Genomic DNA, 18,280 nt, shown 5'->3' with positions numbered 1-18,280 from the left:
ATATGATACAAGAAAATCCACTCTAAACAACCAGATTAATATGATACAAGAAAATCCACTCTAAACAACCAGATTAATATGATACAAGAAAATCCACTCTAAACAAGCAGACTAATATGATACAAGAAAATCCACTCTAAACAAGCAGACTAATATGATACCAGAAAATCCACTCTAAACAACCAGATTAATATGATACAAGAAAATCCACTCTAAACAACCAGATTAATATGATACAAGAAAATCCACTCTAAACAACCAGATTAATATGATACAAGAAAATCCACTCTAAACAACCAGATTAATATGATACAAGAAAAAAAAATAAGTCAGATAGATCAAAATGTTTATTATAAAACCGCCTAAAATACGATGCATATGTTACCCTTTTTCAGAGGAGCACATTGCAAAGATAGAACGAATCATTATTATTCGAATTCCTGTTTGTTATGACTTAAGTAATGATCCGGATCAGTGTGTAAGTAAATACACCCCGAACACACTTCGCTATTGGTATTTTGCATATATCATATGTCACAAATTTACGACGGTGAATAATTGCATTTGAAATCTTTACTAATTGTAATGATGGCCATTGGCGTATGAATCTTGATAAATATAGAACGTCTATTTTAACTGTTGTGAATTCCGACAATTACATCTATAAGCAATTCTTGAAAGTATGTCGGCGTGAAAAAAGTGTGTCGGCGTGAAAAAAGTATGTCGGCGTGAAGCATTGCAGTTAATAACACTCATATATTATATATATATATATATATATATATATATATATATATATATATATATATGAAAAAATCGGCACAGTTGTTAAATGATTTAAAAGAATAAAATCCGAAATGATCAACGATCAATTCCTGGTAGTACTTTCGCCTTCAAACTTTTTTTTTTGTCTAGACAAACTGACTGAAGAGTCGTACGTACTAGCAGGAACTTATCTTTCATTATTATGTGATTATTTAAATTATACATACACACACACGCGTATATATAATATATATATATACATGTATGTAAAAAATAAAATCCAGCACTCAAACTTTTATCTATAGCGCTTTCGCCCTGCGAGCTCGTCAGTAGATTTTTAAATAATGCATACATGTATATACATGTTGTAATTTGCATGGCTTCAAAACAAAAGTTAGTAAGTTACTGAGACGATTCTTTACACAGCCTGTTGTCCCACGTAATATCAAAATCTGAGAGCATCATCAAATTTGTGTATTGGTATTTCGTAGTTGTCAGGCACTAAGAGGCGTGACAATAAATATATCATTTTTGGAAAGATACGCAGTGTTGTGTGACAGCAGATCGTCTAAATGTGGCACTTGTAACATGCAGAAACCACTGATATTAGAGGTGGATAATATCTTTTATACAAAACATTATCACACAAATCTTCATGGCATCTATCATTTTATCAATTCAACATTCGTGGCTTATAAAAAGCCCTGGCGATGAGATGGGGAGTGACATCGTTTAGACAGATTGTTCTAAAGGTCATATTTGCCGTGAAGCCTAACATACTTAGAATATGAGTGATGAAAATGTATATGTTTGAGATTACTGATAGAAAATGTGGAAGTAAATCTGTGTTTCATCAATACTTATACATACTACACGTCATAAAACCGCGCATGTATATTTTAGTATGTCATTAATTATCCAATTTCTCTGTTTAACAGAATGAAGGATTCAGATGTTTCATTCAAAGATTGTAATGTCACACATACTTTAAGATCATTTATATCAACATAAACACTTCTAATATAATTCTCATACTATTCTATCTAAACTAAATTCAATATTTTAAACATGAGAATATTTTATATCTTTACAGTAGCAGGCGTTTAGTGACGGGTCCTTACGAACTCTCTTATTAAAACTCTGGTAACGATAAAAAGCAAATGCATGCGAGAAACTTTATCTATTGCTTATCTTTTCAGAAAACCAAATGCAATGCTTCAGATGCTTTTCGAAACGACCCAGTGTAGCTTTTATTACCTGTTAATTAATGATAAAAAGATCCGTGTCACTGTGCTCTGTTTAGAAGATACTCTCAAATTTAAACATGCATGATTTCAATTTCTAATCGATCGGCTTCCTCGGGATGATTGAAATCTTACGTCAGAAACCATGCATTTAATTTCAGAGCTTGCTCTGCACTCTGCATGAATCATTTTTCTTTCAAAATAGATATGCACCTTCAGAATAAGCGTGAAAACATTTACTTCTTTAATTGTGGAAATCATCACTTGTTCATTTTGCCATTTTTCAATCGCTTTTAGAAAAAATATATGTGGATTACAAACCGAAGAGACAGATGGCTTCAAAGGAATTTTTTTCTGTTATTTAGTGCTTAGTTTTTAAAGTGCTTCATTATTCATGATCGACATACTGTTTTCTTGTCATAGACTCTTGGGCCGGTGTATCTTGACCGCTGGTATAAAAGAACAGCGCATGTTCATCTGGGACATATTCCGCACACAATCAGCTGATTTTGAAGTGAACGATGTATCCATACTTCATCCCATTCATTTACACGTATACCTACGTTACGATGTTAGCTTTCAGTACTGTGATACCACGAACAGGTAATACCACTGACATCGACGGACAGTACAATAGTACTAACGTGTACTCAGAACAAGTACTTAGTATTCTGGAGCAAAATAATGGTATTCTTGACAACCCAGATGAGCCCAATAGTACTGAAAATCAGTGTCAATTATGTCATATCCGAGAAAGTCAAAAACGTCTCAGAAAGGAATCAATTAAAAATAAATTAATGCACGCCTTGCGATTGGATGTATTTGGATTACCAAACGTTACACGGAGACACTTCCCGAGGGTCCCCTCTTATGAGAGAATACGAGAACAATACAACAGAGAAATTGATTTAGAAGAAATGCGAATGCAACGTGATCAGCCATATTCGTATGAGGAGCGAGTTGTAGAAGAAGAAGAAGAATTCGGCAGACCGGAAAGAACATTTATTATGTCCGAAAACCGTAAGTATCCCACGTGAGACTAGCTATCATTACATGCACGATAAGTTAATTGACATTATACCAAATCATCATTAGTGTTTTGGCAATATTTCGTTTGTGTGAATACGAACAATTCACCAAATTAGACGTTAACTTGGATGTCTTTCTATGAAAAGATGTTTTAAATTTGAAGTGTCCGCTTTAGAATGTCTAGAAATACTCCAATGTATCTATAATACCGGTAGTTACAATGTAGCAAACACAATTTATCTATGAATACCCCCCCCCCCCCCCAATTGAAAATTGAAGACTTTCTAAAAATTCTTCGTTTGTTTGAGGATCAACTTTTGTCAAATTTTCAGTGCTTTTAGGGGGGGGGGGGGTGATTGTACACCAACACGTATTTTACAAGAAAGGCTCCTTTAGGTTTGTGTAATTTCTTTTGAACCATTTGTCTGATATAAGACTTAAAATAAGGACTTACATTTCTTTAATTGCCAGTATGTTGTTCAACGTCCCATCCGCGATTTTTTTTACTCCTGTACAGGCGTCATAAGCTTTACGTGAGATGTCGTATATAGCACTTACGGCCGGAGGAACGAGGGTTCTTGATCATGCCAACGCCTACGGTGAAACGGGGCCTCCCTTTTTAAGGTCACATCGGAACCGTGACTTTCATTTTTAATTCTAGCCTTGGCAGAGGAACATATATTACATATTTTAAACGTCTAAAGACTGACACGGCGCCGAGGTGGGAAATTGGACCCGGGACCTCTTGGTAGATACCGAACGCCGTAACCACTAAAATACCGCAACCACTCCCGAACCGACAACACCTGTATTTTGATTGATGACGTTGTAGAACATGAACGGCAATTTTTAAAATTCTTAAACCCTTTCACTTTAAAGTTCATAAATTAGTCTGCGTATTGTTCTCTGTTTTGTCACAAGAAAATTTATGAAATTATTAGAATATGTAGAACAAAATTTGAGCAAATTGTTTCATGTGAATTAGATGGGGTTGAGCTTAGAAATATAAAATCTGAAGCATAAAAATTTATATATCTGATATTTCAAAAACGAATGCAAATTTGTAATACATATATGTACATAATGTATATAAAAAAGCAATTTTAATTTCCTTCATATTATTTACATTTGATAAGGTAATTTGTAATCACTTATGTTACATAATTTTTGATTCCCTAATATTGCAAGCGTTTAATCGGTCTCGTTTAAAGTCAGCATTTCGCAAATTCATGTTTATTATAATGATCTTATTTGCCCATACAACCTGTCGTTAAGTTGAATGCTTTCTGACGTGTTTCATAATAATTGTTAGCCCGTTCTTTGCATATTGCTTTACTTAGTTTACATGACCAAGATATAGGACATGCAGGCGTCCCTCCTTTGTTTCTTGGGGTCTTGTTGCCTTACCCCCAATTTTGTACATTGTATCATAGGATTCTTGAGATTCATCACTGTTTGTTGTCTTCACCAATTTTTGATAAATGGTTTATATCTCTATAAAGAAAGATTATTATTTCAAAATTATTAACGTATTCACCCTTTAAAGTCATTGCATGCATAAAAAGCTGTGATACAGAACTATTTAGGGAGCTACGCGGGTCTAGGTCCATAACTATTCCTGTGTTTATAATGACAACTTTTGAACAAACGCAGAACCATTGTAAAAAAAAGGTTTGATCTGGTTCATTCCATTATTCTAAGAATGTGCTTGTAATGCGTTCAGTATTTATCGTACAGTATTATTTCACTGTTTAAACACTTGAAAAAACTGTTCATTAATGGTAGCATAAGATGAGATTTAAACTAGACTTGTATTCTCCATATAGTGGTGAGAAAATGGGCCAGCTTACTAGCTTACGAAGAAAAAATGTATTTCGCCATAATTGCTAGAGTTTGAATATATTGATTAGTATAGTAATTATAATGTACATTGTTTTCAGCGCCAACCTCTCTTGGAATAGAGGTACCAAATGCAGTGTATTTTAATATACCCAGAATGGAGAACAGAGATGTTAAGCGTGCGATCCTCTGGGTTTATATAGCACCACGCAGTCAATTCCACTTACCAAAGAACGTGTCAGAAATATTTCTCTATAAGTTGGTTCCCCCTGGGAAACGTGGTGGACCACCAGTCAAAAGGTTTCTGAAAAAGAGGAAAAGGGCCATTTCTAATGTAATTGGTTGGCATCATTTTGATATCACTGATCTTGCGCGTAGATGGGCATCAAATCCTGCCACAAACCTTGGAATCGTGGTGGAGGCCCTAGATGGAAACGATGAAAATTTAATCGTGTTACCCACGGGATCTGCAAATAATGCTGGATTTGTAAGTCTGATACGTAATTTCTTTCGTGAACATTTTGGATTTGAATTTAATAGAATCATGTTCTTAATGACCCTGTGAATGGCAGCTAAGTATCCGTTTTATTTCAATTCTTTTGAGATAAGATTGCCTTAGAAATGGATATTACCACGTTCAAAGAACAAAATTTTGCTGCTCTAACAAATCTTTTCACATGGTATTTATTTTATCTAAATATTGACAAGTCTTCCTCAATTAAATGTATTTAACGCACGGTAGCTTCGTCACTAGTACACTACACGCCATCAATCAAGGTCACGTGTTCATGTTGTCTCATTGACTGGACATGCGCATGACAAAGATTTAAAAATACCCATACACCTGTCATAACAAATCTTATCAATATTTATAGAAACTTTATGCAAACAAAAGCATGCGGAACATAAAAAATTAAAAGGGTGGTTATTCCGATTTTTGTACACTTTAAATGTGAACATTGAATCTTCATTTTTTGACATTTGTTTAAAAAATGCAGTTCGTGTGCCGAGAAGAATGAAAACACTTCAGTTTTGTTAGCACATTTTGATATTTGCACACAATATATTTTAACTACAACAACATTACATGTAATATTTCGAAGATATAACGAAAAATCAATCTGGGCTCAGTGAAAAAATGTCCATCCTAAAATAAATAAAACCAAGTGATAGAGCCAAGCCAAGATTTTAGATAAAACTCGAGAGGATCAAGAATCAAAATAAAAAGGGTTCACGATATCACTCAGAAAGTAATGGTCAGAATACATATTTTTTGAAGAAAGTATCCCCGGATGCACGTGCGTGAATATTTCATATCTACCATCATAAATTGTAGTAGCAAAAATCCAAAACATCACAAAACTTCGGTAAAGGAACAATTACTACCATTTCAGGTATGACCCATTGTATTCCTTTTCATAAGGCGAAGTGGTCCAGAAAGAAAATGCAAATGAATGAGCAACTCAATCGGATACCATGGTTACCATATTTCATTAGTGTCAATTAAAGTTGCCCACAAAACGTTGACGGTTAAAGAGTAGTCTAGCCTGCATAATGCTTATTTCCATTTATCCCTCAAAAATTCAAATCTCATTCCCCTACAATGTCAATAAGCTTACATAAACGACAGCACATTATATAAAACTACACGTAAATGAATGAAAGGAAAAGCAGCTGGTGTTTATTCACCCACAGGAAATGCTAGTATTTGTAATCTCTATTTTATCGCTTACCAAGAACCCAGTGGTTTTAATGAAAGATACTTGTTACATCCTGGTCTAACGTTTTGTCATGAATGACGTGCTATTTATAGTCATATCTATAATATATCATGCAATCATTGACTTGAGATTCGGTCTACATATGATAATACTGTCCTGGTCAGATCCTCACAGTCACGAGTAGACCGAATCAGAAGTCATTAACTGCTTTATTAAATGATCAGGAATTTCATAACAGTTTTGTTTTATTCCATCAACAAATAAAAACATGTGCATATTATAACACATTATAACAATATTTCAACAGTAAGAACTTAGAAACTGTGACAATAATTGATATTGAATTGACTGCAATTTGTAATGTTTAGTAAAGCCATTAGGCCTACAGATACAAGGTTTAAAACGCGCTATTTGATTGGACGATATACAATTCAGCAAATTTATGGTTGGTCAAAAGGGAGATCCCGAAAAAAAAATTCAAACGTTACTTTTGACGCGAGGTGATTGTCTGGACCAATAGGAGAGCATTTAAATCCCTGATCATTTGATAAAGGATGCTGCGGGTAGTTCAGAACGTGAGAGTAACACTGGTGATTCTTAATGTGACTCTCTTGTGCAGAATTTATTTCATATAAATCATGTAAAACGAAAGTCGCGTTCATAAATTTACCTTAATACATGTACATAAAGTATTTCAATATTTTGTTTTCAACTGAAAGTAAACAGAGTACTCAGGCTTTTAGTGAGTCAAGGAAACCCGCTCTGTAACCCGGGGGGACATCCCAGTTTTAGTGAGTCAAGGAAACCCGCTCTGTAATATCCGGGGGGGGGGGGGACACCACAGTTTTAGTGAGTCAAGGAAACCCGCTCTGTAATACCCGGGGGGACACCCCAGTTTTAGTGAGTCAAGGAAACCCGCTCTGTAATACCCGGGGGGACACTCCAGTTTTCATAAGGCAAAAACTCAGCAGTGATCAAATTCGAGTACTTAACATAAAAATCCAAATCAGGTTGCCAAAAATGTCACATTTCTGTAAACGAAGCCTTTTTATTGTATTATGATAGAAATTTACTTTATTTGATAGCTCTATTAATATTTGCCTTCAAGAAAAATTATTTTACACTTGTAAATTTCTGCACATAGGAACCAAGTCTTGACTTCAAAACAACGACCGCTGTTCAAAATCATCGAAGAAAGAGGTCTACCGTCTTAAACTGCAACGAAGAGAACCAGTTTGACACGTGCTGTCGGTATCCATTGACGGTCGATTTTGTGGAGTTTGGCTGGGATTTTGTTATCGCTCCTCAGCGATATGACGCCTATTACTGTGCCGGGGAATGTCGTCACGAGGGGCTGAGCCAATCCGGTCATTCTGCTGTCGTTCAACACATTCCGGATTCCAGGATCATTGGCTCCAATCCCGGACCCTGCTGTACGCCTGTCCGGATGGCAACTCTCAAAATGCTTTACTTTGACCATAATTCGAGAATTCAGTTGACGACACTGCCTAGAATGAAAGTCATGCGCTGTGGATGCGCATAATGAAACAAAGCAATGTATTCGCGATGGAAAACACATATTTTTGAATGATTGGTGTAAGGTGTAATATATATGCGCTTTCATGGGAACGGTCAATGCGTCCGCTTTGCTTTCCTTCTTCCATTTGGGCGTTTGTCGAATAGGGTATTTGTCTGAGGAATATTTATGAACAGAAATCCCACGAATGATCTCCATTTATTGTTGTTAGCATTTGTTATTTTATGGTAGGCTTTTGACTGTTAAAAATGCGTATATGACGTGTTCTTTTCTTGTTTGTATATTTGAATGGATTGATATTTATTATACCCCACGTAACGAAGTTGCGATGGGTATAATGTTTTTGACCCGTCCGCCAGTCTGTCAGTCCCTTTTTTGTCAGCGCAACACCTCTGAAACCGCTCAACAGAATTTCGTGAAACTTTGTAGTTAATAAGGACACACAGTGTAGATGTGCATATTCCCAGGAAATTCTGCTTCAATAATTTTTCTGGGAGTTAAGCCCTTTTTGAACTTAGAATTTCAAGCCCGTCTCTCCTTTTCTTGTCATCGCAACTCCTCCGCGACCGCTCAACAGAATTTTGTGAAACTTTGTAGTTAATAAGGACACACTATTTAAATGTCCATATTCTCAGAAACTTCTGATTTATTAATTTTTCTTGGAGTTATGCCCCTATTGCATTTAGAATTTTGAGTCCGTCTGTCTTATTCTTGCAGTAATTCATAACATTACCATTCATTATGTGAGGCATTGTGAAGCAATGTTGGAGCGTGGGCTATGTGAGCTTGCTCACCTCTGCTTTCTTTCATCTTTATAGTTATTGTGCACTTATATTCGATAAATGTTTAGAATTGATTTATAAAATGTTAATGTGAAAATAACTTTTCATTCCCGTCATCATGGAATAGGTTAATTTTGGGATTCATACGCGATGCCAACATGATTCACTTTTTCTTCATCGCTTTCTTTCAAGTGGAGGCAGGTTGCGCCAATGTTGAATTAAGCTTAATGTCAATCACTTTCACACATGCATGAGTTCGTATCACTTACATTGACATGTCAATTTCTATTGACGCGTGTAATTCTATTTTCGTATCTTGCATTCCAGAGTAATGTAATCAACATCGTTTTAACAGATGGTTATCAGTTTGACAAATTGACATTTCTTATGTTGATGCTATTCACATGAAGCGAAATCAACTGTGATATCCTGAAATAAATGGCTTTTGTTTTGAATTTGCTTCACTTATTATTCTTTTGATAATCATCGCTGAAAACTCTGGTGTCCAAATCCTTGTTTGCTAAGTCGAAAACAATTGCGTCCATGTACTCTGACGGTCATGTGATTGATTCATTCATTTTACATCCCGTAGAGAAATTTTCACTCATATTGAGACGTCACCAGCTGCAGGTGAAGTACGACAAAGGATGATATGGATTTGCTCGAGGAATTGACAGTGAGATTCAGAATTCCGGCAATTTTTTTTTTTATCAATTTGATGTCATCTTTTTGTCTATATGCACTAAAATATCTCAAAATCATAAAGTTTCTGAATTTCACTGACAATGGGGTTACAATTTTTTTTTAAAATTTAGATGATCTATTTGGCAAATACATATGCAGCGGGTTTTTTATCTATTCAATTGGGAAAAATAGCGTCAAAATCTAACAAATTGGGAATTTTCTACCATTGTATCGGCAAATGATTCCAACTAAAAGAAAGAGAAAAAGAGAACAAACAAGAAGTATTCATCTCTTTATAAACGTTTTACGGTAATATTTGCTGTTGTGAGACATAAGGAATCGTCGTAGGCTCGTTTTGGAATCGTCGTAGCTGTACAAAACACTCACACTGCCATGATATATGTACTTTCGATTTAATACCGGAAGTGAACATTTTAGTTAACTCGTACGTTTCAGACTTAAGTAAATTACAATGTCAGCGGTCTATTTTTCGATAAGTGTATTGGGAATTTTTAGTCTCAAAATTGGGAAAAATCAACGGTTTTGGGGCATTGGGATTGGTACTGTTTATGGGTACCAGTTGTATAAGGGGGAAAATCCTGATATGTAACAGTTTTCTTATTTTTGTGGTCAATTATAACAGTACTTTCCGCTCAAAGAGTTATGAATATGCAGATTCATTATCACAATGAAATTTTTAAAGGCACAACTGTCGTGAGGGTGAAATTGTCGGGGGAAAAAAGCCTCCGAGTCCCCGAAAATTAGTTCCGTAACGTACATGTATGTCCCAAATTTAACACCGAAAGTATCTTGTCACCCGTACCGCAATAAGTAGCGTGGTAATGTTTTCACCGACGTAAGACCTATTTGCGCGAGTTCGAGCCCCATCGACGGTGATGGTTTTTTAAAATTATTATTATTATTCGTTTTATTAACAATCATTATTATACTTCACGACATTTATTTCCATCATCAAATTAAAGATTAGTACAAAATATCAATAAATGAAATGAGAAATTTAACAATAGATTCACTCAAATCAAACAGGTTTCTATTCAATGTATAGCACGAGGCCACGTATCATTATAACTGTGTTATTCGACACAGGCGCCATATTTTAAAAGCGATGTCATATAAGATTTGTTGTGCTTGTCGAAAAACTCCACCAGCAAAAGGTTCCTAAGTTGGTGGGGTTCCTCAAAAGATGATAAATTGTGTCGTTGGGAAAAGGTGTTGGGTAGGTGATTTTATCTGCGATAAATGCAGGATAAAACTGTTCCGAGCTAAGGGGGCAATGAACCAATAGATGTTTCTCAAACTGGAGATATGGGAATATCTTCAGATATTTTACGATAAGATATTCGCAAATATTCATTTGTTGTTTTGTTTCATTCCTGTATGAACTAACTATTTGATTAACGCATATAGACGGCCTTTAGAATGTTTAATCAAAACCGGAATCAGTTTCAATTTTTATTTTATATATCGTGCATAAGATTAGAAAACCTTATGGACCTTTCCTTTTGTTCTTTTCATATGATCCATTAGACATATTTAACGCTCAGGGCCGTAGCAGTGAGGGTTCTTTATCGTGCCAACGCCTGCCACGCCATGGGACCTCCGCTTTTAAGGTCACATCCGGAAAGACCCACTTCTAAATGCTCAGCGTTTGGCGAAGGAGCAATCACTACCTATTATAACGTCGAGAGGGACTCGGAACTCACGACCTCTCAGTTACGAAGCGACGGTCACCTAAGTACCATCCTTTGTTGTACGCAATGGGTGGCTCAGCGAGGGCATCGTTCAACCTGTTAAAAAAATTTTTGGAAAACATGGTCAAGCCACAGGGTTACAGGGTTAAACAGTTTGGTTCTAAAAGAAAGGTATTGTCACAAGTAATACGCAGGTGAAACATGATATTCCAATCACCATACAAAAGTCCACCCTTAAATAGGCCAGAAGATATCAAATAGGTTATGTTTTCTTTAACGCAGGTCGAACTCCTAGGTCACAAGGTCAAAAGTTATATACGGAATGTAATACCTTAACATACGAATTTTTTATTCAACTTATGAAAGATTTACCTTAAATAGTTCAGGATATATTGTTAAGGTTAAGTTTTCTTTAGAGTAGGTCAAACTCTGAGGTCACACAAGGTTAGAAACTTTGGTACCGCGAAAAAGATCATGTCACATGGAACGTGCCTGTGAAAGCCCTATCACTTATTACTGAAAAAAAGTATAAGCAAGGTTAACGTTTTAAATAAAATATCCCAACTATAGTCGCAGGGGCATAACAAATTGATCCACACAATCGGGAAACATTTTCATTAGGATTTGATTTACTATGGTCCTACTACTTTTGCAGAGAATTTGTTTTAATTGATTTAATATTCCAATATAAAACTTTAATCCCCGAATTAATGTGGCCCCACCCTATCTTTGGGGCCCATGATTTGAACAAACTTGAATCTACTAGAATGTCAGGAAGCGTTCAAGTAAATTTCAGCTTTTCTGCTCCAGTGATTCTGGTGAAGATTTCCTCTGTATGTTCGCGTGTAAAACTTTGCTTTCCTATTGTGGCTCCACCCTACCCTCGGGAACCTTGGGTTTAAACAAACTTGAATCTACAATATCAGGAAGCGTTCATGCAAACAACTAAGCGTTTGAAACATTTAGACAAAGCAAAAGTTTTTAAAAAGTGTCTCAAAGTCTAAGGTCACTATGTCAAGTGCCTTGCTAGCATATAAAAAGCCTTGTCAAGGGATCTATGAGAAATTTCAAACCCCTTTCCACCTTGATTGAAAAGAAATAGCCAATATTGAAAAGTAGGTGAAAGTCCAAGGTCACTAAGTCTAAAAGAAAGGCCTAGTCATAAGACATCTATATGTGAAATATGAAAGATCTATCCCCCTTGGTTTAAAGGTTATAACCAAGGTTAGAGTTGATATAGCCAAGGTTAGAGTTGATATAGCCAAGGTTAGAGTTGATATAGCCAAGGTTAGAGTTGTTATAGCCAAGGTTAGAGTTGTTATAGCCAAGGTTAGAGTTGTTATAGCCAAGGTTAGAGTTGATATATCCAAGGGTAGAGTTGATATAGCCAAGGTTAGAGTTGATATAGCCAAGGTTAGAGTTGTTATAGCCAAGGTTAGAGTTGTTATAGCCAAGGTTAGAGTTGTTATAGCCAGGGTTAGAGTTGATATAGCCAAGGTTAGAGTTGATATAGCCAAGGTTAGAGTTGATATAGCCAAGGTTAGAGTTGTTATAGCCAAGGTTAGAGTTGTTATAGCCAAGGTTAGAGTTGTTATAGCCAAGGTTAGAGTTGTTATAGCCAAGGTTAGAGTTGATATAGCCAAGGTTAGAGTTGATATAGCCAAGGTTAGAGTTGATATATCCAAGGTTAGAGTTGTTATAGCCAAGGTTAGAGTTGATATATCCAAGGTTAGAGTTGTTATAGCCAAGGTTAGAGTTGATATAGCCAAGGTTAGAGTTGTTATAGCCAAGGTTAGAGTTGATATAGCCAAGGTTAGAGTTGTTATAGCCAAGGTTAGAGTTGTTATAGCCAAGGTTAGAGTTGTTATAACCAAGGTTAGAGTTGTTATAGCCAAGGTTAGAGTTGATATAGCCAAGGTTAGAGTTGATATAGCCAAGGTTAGAGTTGTTATAGCCAAGGTTAGAGTTGTTATAGCCAAGGTTAGAGTTGTTATAGCCAAGGTTAGAGTTGATATAGCCAAGGTTAGAGTTGTTATAGCCAAGGTTAGAGTTGATATAGCCAAGGTTAGAGTTGTTATAGCCAAGGTTAGAGTTGTTATAACCAAGGTTAGAGTTGTTATAGCCAAGGTTAGAGTTGATATATCCAAGGTTAGAGTTGATATAGCCAAGGTTAGAATTGTTATAGCCAAGGTTAGAATTGTTTTCTTAAAGTGTAGCGTTGTGATTCTTGACAAGATTTTCAAGACTTATCCTGTGTTTCTATGCAATGTTAGCCAAGTGTTATAGCACATTTAAACAACGAATATTTGATCAATCGATCCATATTCCATCATCCCCTGGCCCCCACCCCCAGATCTTCCTACTGAAACTGTCAAACCAAATTCCAGAACAATCTCGCCAGTAAAGTACCTCAAATGTGGACGCAGCATCCGTTGAATGACAAACAATAAAACTGTTATATTGTAAACAGTGGCCTGATTTTCTGGACATTGTCAGGTACTACGTGTAAAACCTAATTTCGAATTCGGTAAAATGTTTTGACTTTAAAAGTTTTAAGACGTAAACTTCCTGAACAATTTCGGACCATTCCCTATCTGATATATTGAACATTCTACATATTACTTACTTTCAATACCCATGTCATTACCAAACATGCCCAACAAAATTTTAAAAAAAAAGTCTTAACAGTGTCTTATATAATCACGAAAAAATTAAGAACATCGAAAATATCAGATGAATATCGTATTGTGACACTACCACGTTCACGTCTGGTAAAGCATCGAACCCGATAGTACGAGTACGATTAAAAATAATTGATTTTTCCTTAGAAAAATTGTTGACGCATGGATGCGCGAGCGCGCCGAATACAACTAGTCGTGGTCCTTCTCAGTTCTCGGGGGTCATTGTGTGAATGAATTTGATTGCAAGATTTCTCTTAAACACCCTTTTATTTTCCCCAAATGTACATATATGCATCCACTTTGAAGTATGGTGCTGTATTTTACCAGTACTCATTTAAAAAGTTCTATTCGATTTCTAGAATCCGATAAACACAATTAAATCGAATTGCAAAAAAAAAAAAAAAAAAAAAAAAATCGAAAAAAAAAATCAAAACAAAAACAAAAAACAAACAAACAAACATTAATCACAATGAAAATTTCAACAACAACAAAAATCATGAAATACTGATGAAAAATAATAATTTTAGAGTAAAGTCAAAATCATATCGGTCTTAATAATAATAATAATAGCCTTTATTTATCCGGGATAACACAAATTAGCATATAGCTAGTTTCCATTGTGGTCTTGCATTAAAACATATACACAAACATAAAATTAACATCTAAAATTAGTATCTAAATATGAATATGATATAATAGGAAAGGCAAAAAAAGCATAGCCTAAGACACACTTAATTAGTAATAAAATTATTACCTAAATATGAATACATGACATAAAAGGAAACAAGAAAAAATAGCATAAGCCACACACACACACACAACCATATCACAACTACATTTGGCACACCTGAACAAAAAGAGGAAAGCACGATGTTTAAGCGCTACTTCTATGAAAATATTCCATCAAATACACAGCTTTAAAAATGCCAACTGAACCAGAGCTTCGAACATTTTGAGACAGTTTGTTCCAAAGGAATGCAGAAGAGTAGCTGTATGAACGTTTAAAATTTTTCAGTTTTAGCTCTTGGTAAATATAATAAATTAGACATATAATCATTCGACCTGGTTTGGCGGCAACTCACATCTCTTGTATATCTAAACACGTTTAGGTAATTTGGCATTTGATTATTTAAAACTTTGAACAGAAAGACAACTTTTCTAAACATAAAATAATCCTTAATTGGCATCCAGTTCAAACAAGAAAATAAAAATCCAGCAGAGGTCCTGATATCTCGAATATTTAAAAGTATTTTTGCTGCCCTTGAAATTTTTTTTCTATAAAATATAGTTGATTTTGTACGTTACACCAGACAGTACAGCAGTAAGTAACATGTGGGAAAACAATACTATTAAAAACCTTGATAAGTGGATTTGGTGGCATAATATAACTCATTCTCTTAAGTACAGCAAGTTTTCTTACAATTTCTTTTCTTACAATTTTCTTTGAAATAAACTCCACGTGTGCATCCCATCATAAAGTATTATCTATATAAACACCTAATAGTTTAGCCTGCTTCACAAATTCAATTTATACACCATTTCAGAGCTGATTGGTTCGGGCTTCCATACTTAGTCTGGTCCCGTGAATAGTGTTGTACAACACAAAGTACTGGGTATACATCCCCTTGAAATCGGTCTTAAACCAGCAAACAAACTGGAGATAATTCAACCTGCCCAACCTTGGGAACGCCAAGCTAATGCGTCCGGCCACTCGGACGGCAAACTTTAAAGATGCATGATCTGATTTTCATCAAAGGAGTTCCCCAGTTTTACTTGTAGCTTGTGGTGTCCCTTTATATCATCAATTTTTTCAAAGAAAAAATGATTATCTATAATACTTTTTGGTGTATCTCCAGTAAACACAGGTGTATCTCCAGTAAATGTACAGTCGTTTTCCCGTCATATTGGAAGAAAGGGGTTGAAATTTTTTAAACTGGTCACCCTTAGCCTGAAAACTACAGAATTACTACCTAAGGTCGATGAAAGTAAATGAGGTAGAAAGAAAACAGGTTTAGCAGATTTTTATTTATGTTTATGAATTTCATCACCAGCACAAGATTGTCCGGCCTTGCCTTTTCGATATAATTTTCTTTTTGACGAAAAACTTATAATAAAAAAGAGAAATCTGGACAAACTTGTGTTCGATATAAACGAAGGCATTAAAAACCGGTCATTCGATGAACATCAATAGAGATTTAACAAAAACAGACAAAACCGATTTCTTAATATTAACGAACTTTTCAGTAAAATAAAATGCCAAAACATCTAAGTTAAGGTATTAATGAACATCTTGGGGTATTGTAAATTGCATAATTCAAACTTTGATGTTTTACTAAATCCTCGGGGCTGTATGCCACAGCTAAAGTGGGGAGGCGCTTTGTCCACTTCGTGAAAAGACCGTTAAATTGTCACACGTACGTATTTATAAGGCTGTGCTACGTATCAAACGTTTCACCTGTTTTAACCAGAGTTTTTGGTTTTTAATCGGTGTTTACAAACAACTGTCATTTCTAATGCATATTTTGAAGATAAATCAAGTCACGTGTTCATTTCAGACTATTTATGTAAAGCTGTGTAATTTGTTATTGCAATACCGTAACATGTAAGGTGAAGATAACGAACAGTGACCAATCTCATAACTACAATAAGCAATACAAAACAGAGAGCTGGGCGAACACAGGTCCTGTCTATGATGTCAAAAAGTATAGTCTTTAATTTATCGTGAGGAATGGTCGTGTAAAGTGTTGAAAAGTCATAGGTTTTGATGTTATTGATTTGGGAAAAGTTTTGCGATTTCAAGTTCTTTAGAATTTTTTAGAATCCACATTTGATTAACACCACTTCTGGCATATTTAGTCGCACAGTAAGTTTGAAGTTTATCCTTCACAGCTGTTAATATTTTCGTGAGGAGCAAAGATAGGGGCTTGGTAGAGCACTTGCTTGATCCAGCAATGTATCTTTGTATGTAAGGGTTTTCATGTAGTTTAGAAATCCAGTATAGGTACGGTAACTCATATTCATTCGACCCATTGAAGCATGGTTTTGAAGAATTTCATCTTTTGAAAGGGCAGTTGGAGTATAAGTACGATTGCCAAAAGTGGAATTAATGCCAAGTTCGTTTGAAATACAGTTTTAATAATGAACCTTACAAACAAAGACAATGTTGTTACAAGCTTTGTCAGCTGAAACCAAAACATATTCCACATGTAACCTATCTAATTCTTTTATCACTTCTGGTTTACTAAACACAAAGGATAGATGGTACGTACTTTTGTTTTGATATGTCTAATGGTTCTCGTATGCTTTAACCCATCCTGACAATGTATCAAGTTCTTCTTTTTCATATTTAGCCCATAGTCTGGCATAATCTTCAACAAAATTCATAATAGAGATGAAGTTCTGTTGCCAATTGAAAGACCGAGGTTCTCTGTATTTAGGACCTTTTAGAATATTAAGTGATTTGAGGTCCTCATTTTCAAGTACACTGTATATCAACATCACCAGTAATGACATGTCCAGCTGGACTATAGTTGAGAGAAGATGAAGAACAAGAACACGCAAGTGGATTAAGTATAAGATGGTCTATAGCTAGTCACTGCAAAGTTTGTTTATAAATAAAAAGTTTGGATGCAATAGTAGAAGTATACTTGTAGGAAATACAGGGTGTAGACTTGAACTTGAAATAAGTTGGAATACACGACTGAACTCTTTTATGACGAAGAATGATGCTTATATTGACGGCATCTATTCCTTTGTTTGTAAATTTGAGCTTAAGGAACTGGTGAGATGATTTGAAAGGAATATCATCCATGATCCATGGTGGTTTAAAGAGTCTGTGATTGGCAACATCCATAATCATAGAGTTTGCCCTAGTGATCTCAGAATCAATAGGGGTAATCTATTTCCTCGGTAGAACCAGTGTACCAAGTTTAATGTCTGTCAAGCAAAGGGTTTTAAAGATAAACAAACAATATCTTACCATGTCAAGTTATGTGACGTCATAAGAGTTTGCGAAGTCAATGAGATTTAACAAGATTTATGCATGACAGGAACATAAATTTTGTTGGAGTGTTTTTAATGGTTATTGTAAAAAGTCTTGTTAATAATAAAATATTTTAAATGTCTAAGTTATATATAAATAATCAATTATATGTTTCAAAATATTAAATCCAAGGGCAATAACTCTGTTTTCATTAAATTATTTATCAAGTCCATTATGCAATAGATTTCCTTTATTTTTCACAAACATTTTGCATAATCTTAAAAGAATCAGTTTCATGAAATTG

General features: G+C 35.1%; 1 protein-coding gene across 1 annotated transcript; it reads left to right on the top strand.

Annotated features, from left to right (window-relative positions):
- The first annotated feature begins 1,948 nt into the window (after nucleotides 1-1,948).
- On the top strand, nucleotides 1,949-9,372 carry LOC125665917 (growth/differentiation factor 8-like). Its single transcript, XM_048898893.2, has 3 exons — nucleotides 1,949-3,029; nucleotides 4,979-5,364; nucleotides 7,743-9,372. The coding sequence occupies exons 1-3, from the start codon at nucleotides 2,531-2,533 to the stop codon at nucleotides 8,139-8,141; spliced, it is 1,284 nt and encodes a 427-aa protein (XP_048754850.1). The 5' UTR covers nucleotides 1,949-2,530; the 3' UTR covers nucleotides 8,142-9,372.
- Nucleotides 9,373-18,280: the final 8,908 nt, after the last annotated feature.

The sequence above is a fragment of the Ostrea edulis genome, chromosome 10, assembly GCF_947568905.1.
Source record: "Ostrea edulis chromosome 10, xbOstEdul1.1, whole genome shotgun sequence".
Lineage (NCBI taxonomy): Eukaryota > Metazoa > Mollusca > Bivalvia > Ostreida > Ostreidae > Ostrea > Ostrea edulis.
The sequence above is the reverse complement of the archived record's forward strand: the minus strand, read 5'-3'. Positions and strand labels throughout refer to the sequence as shown.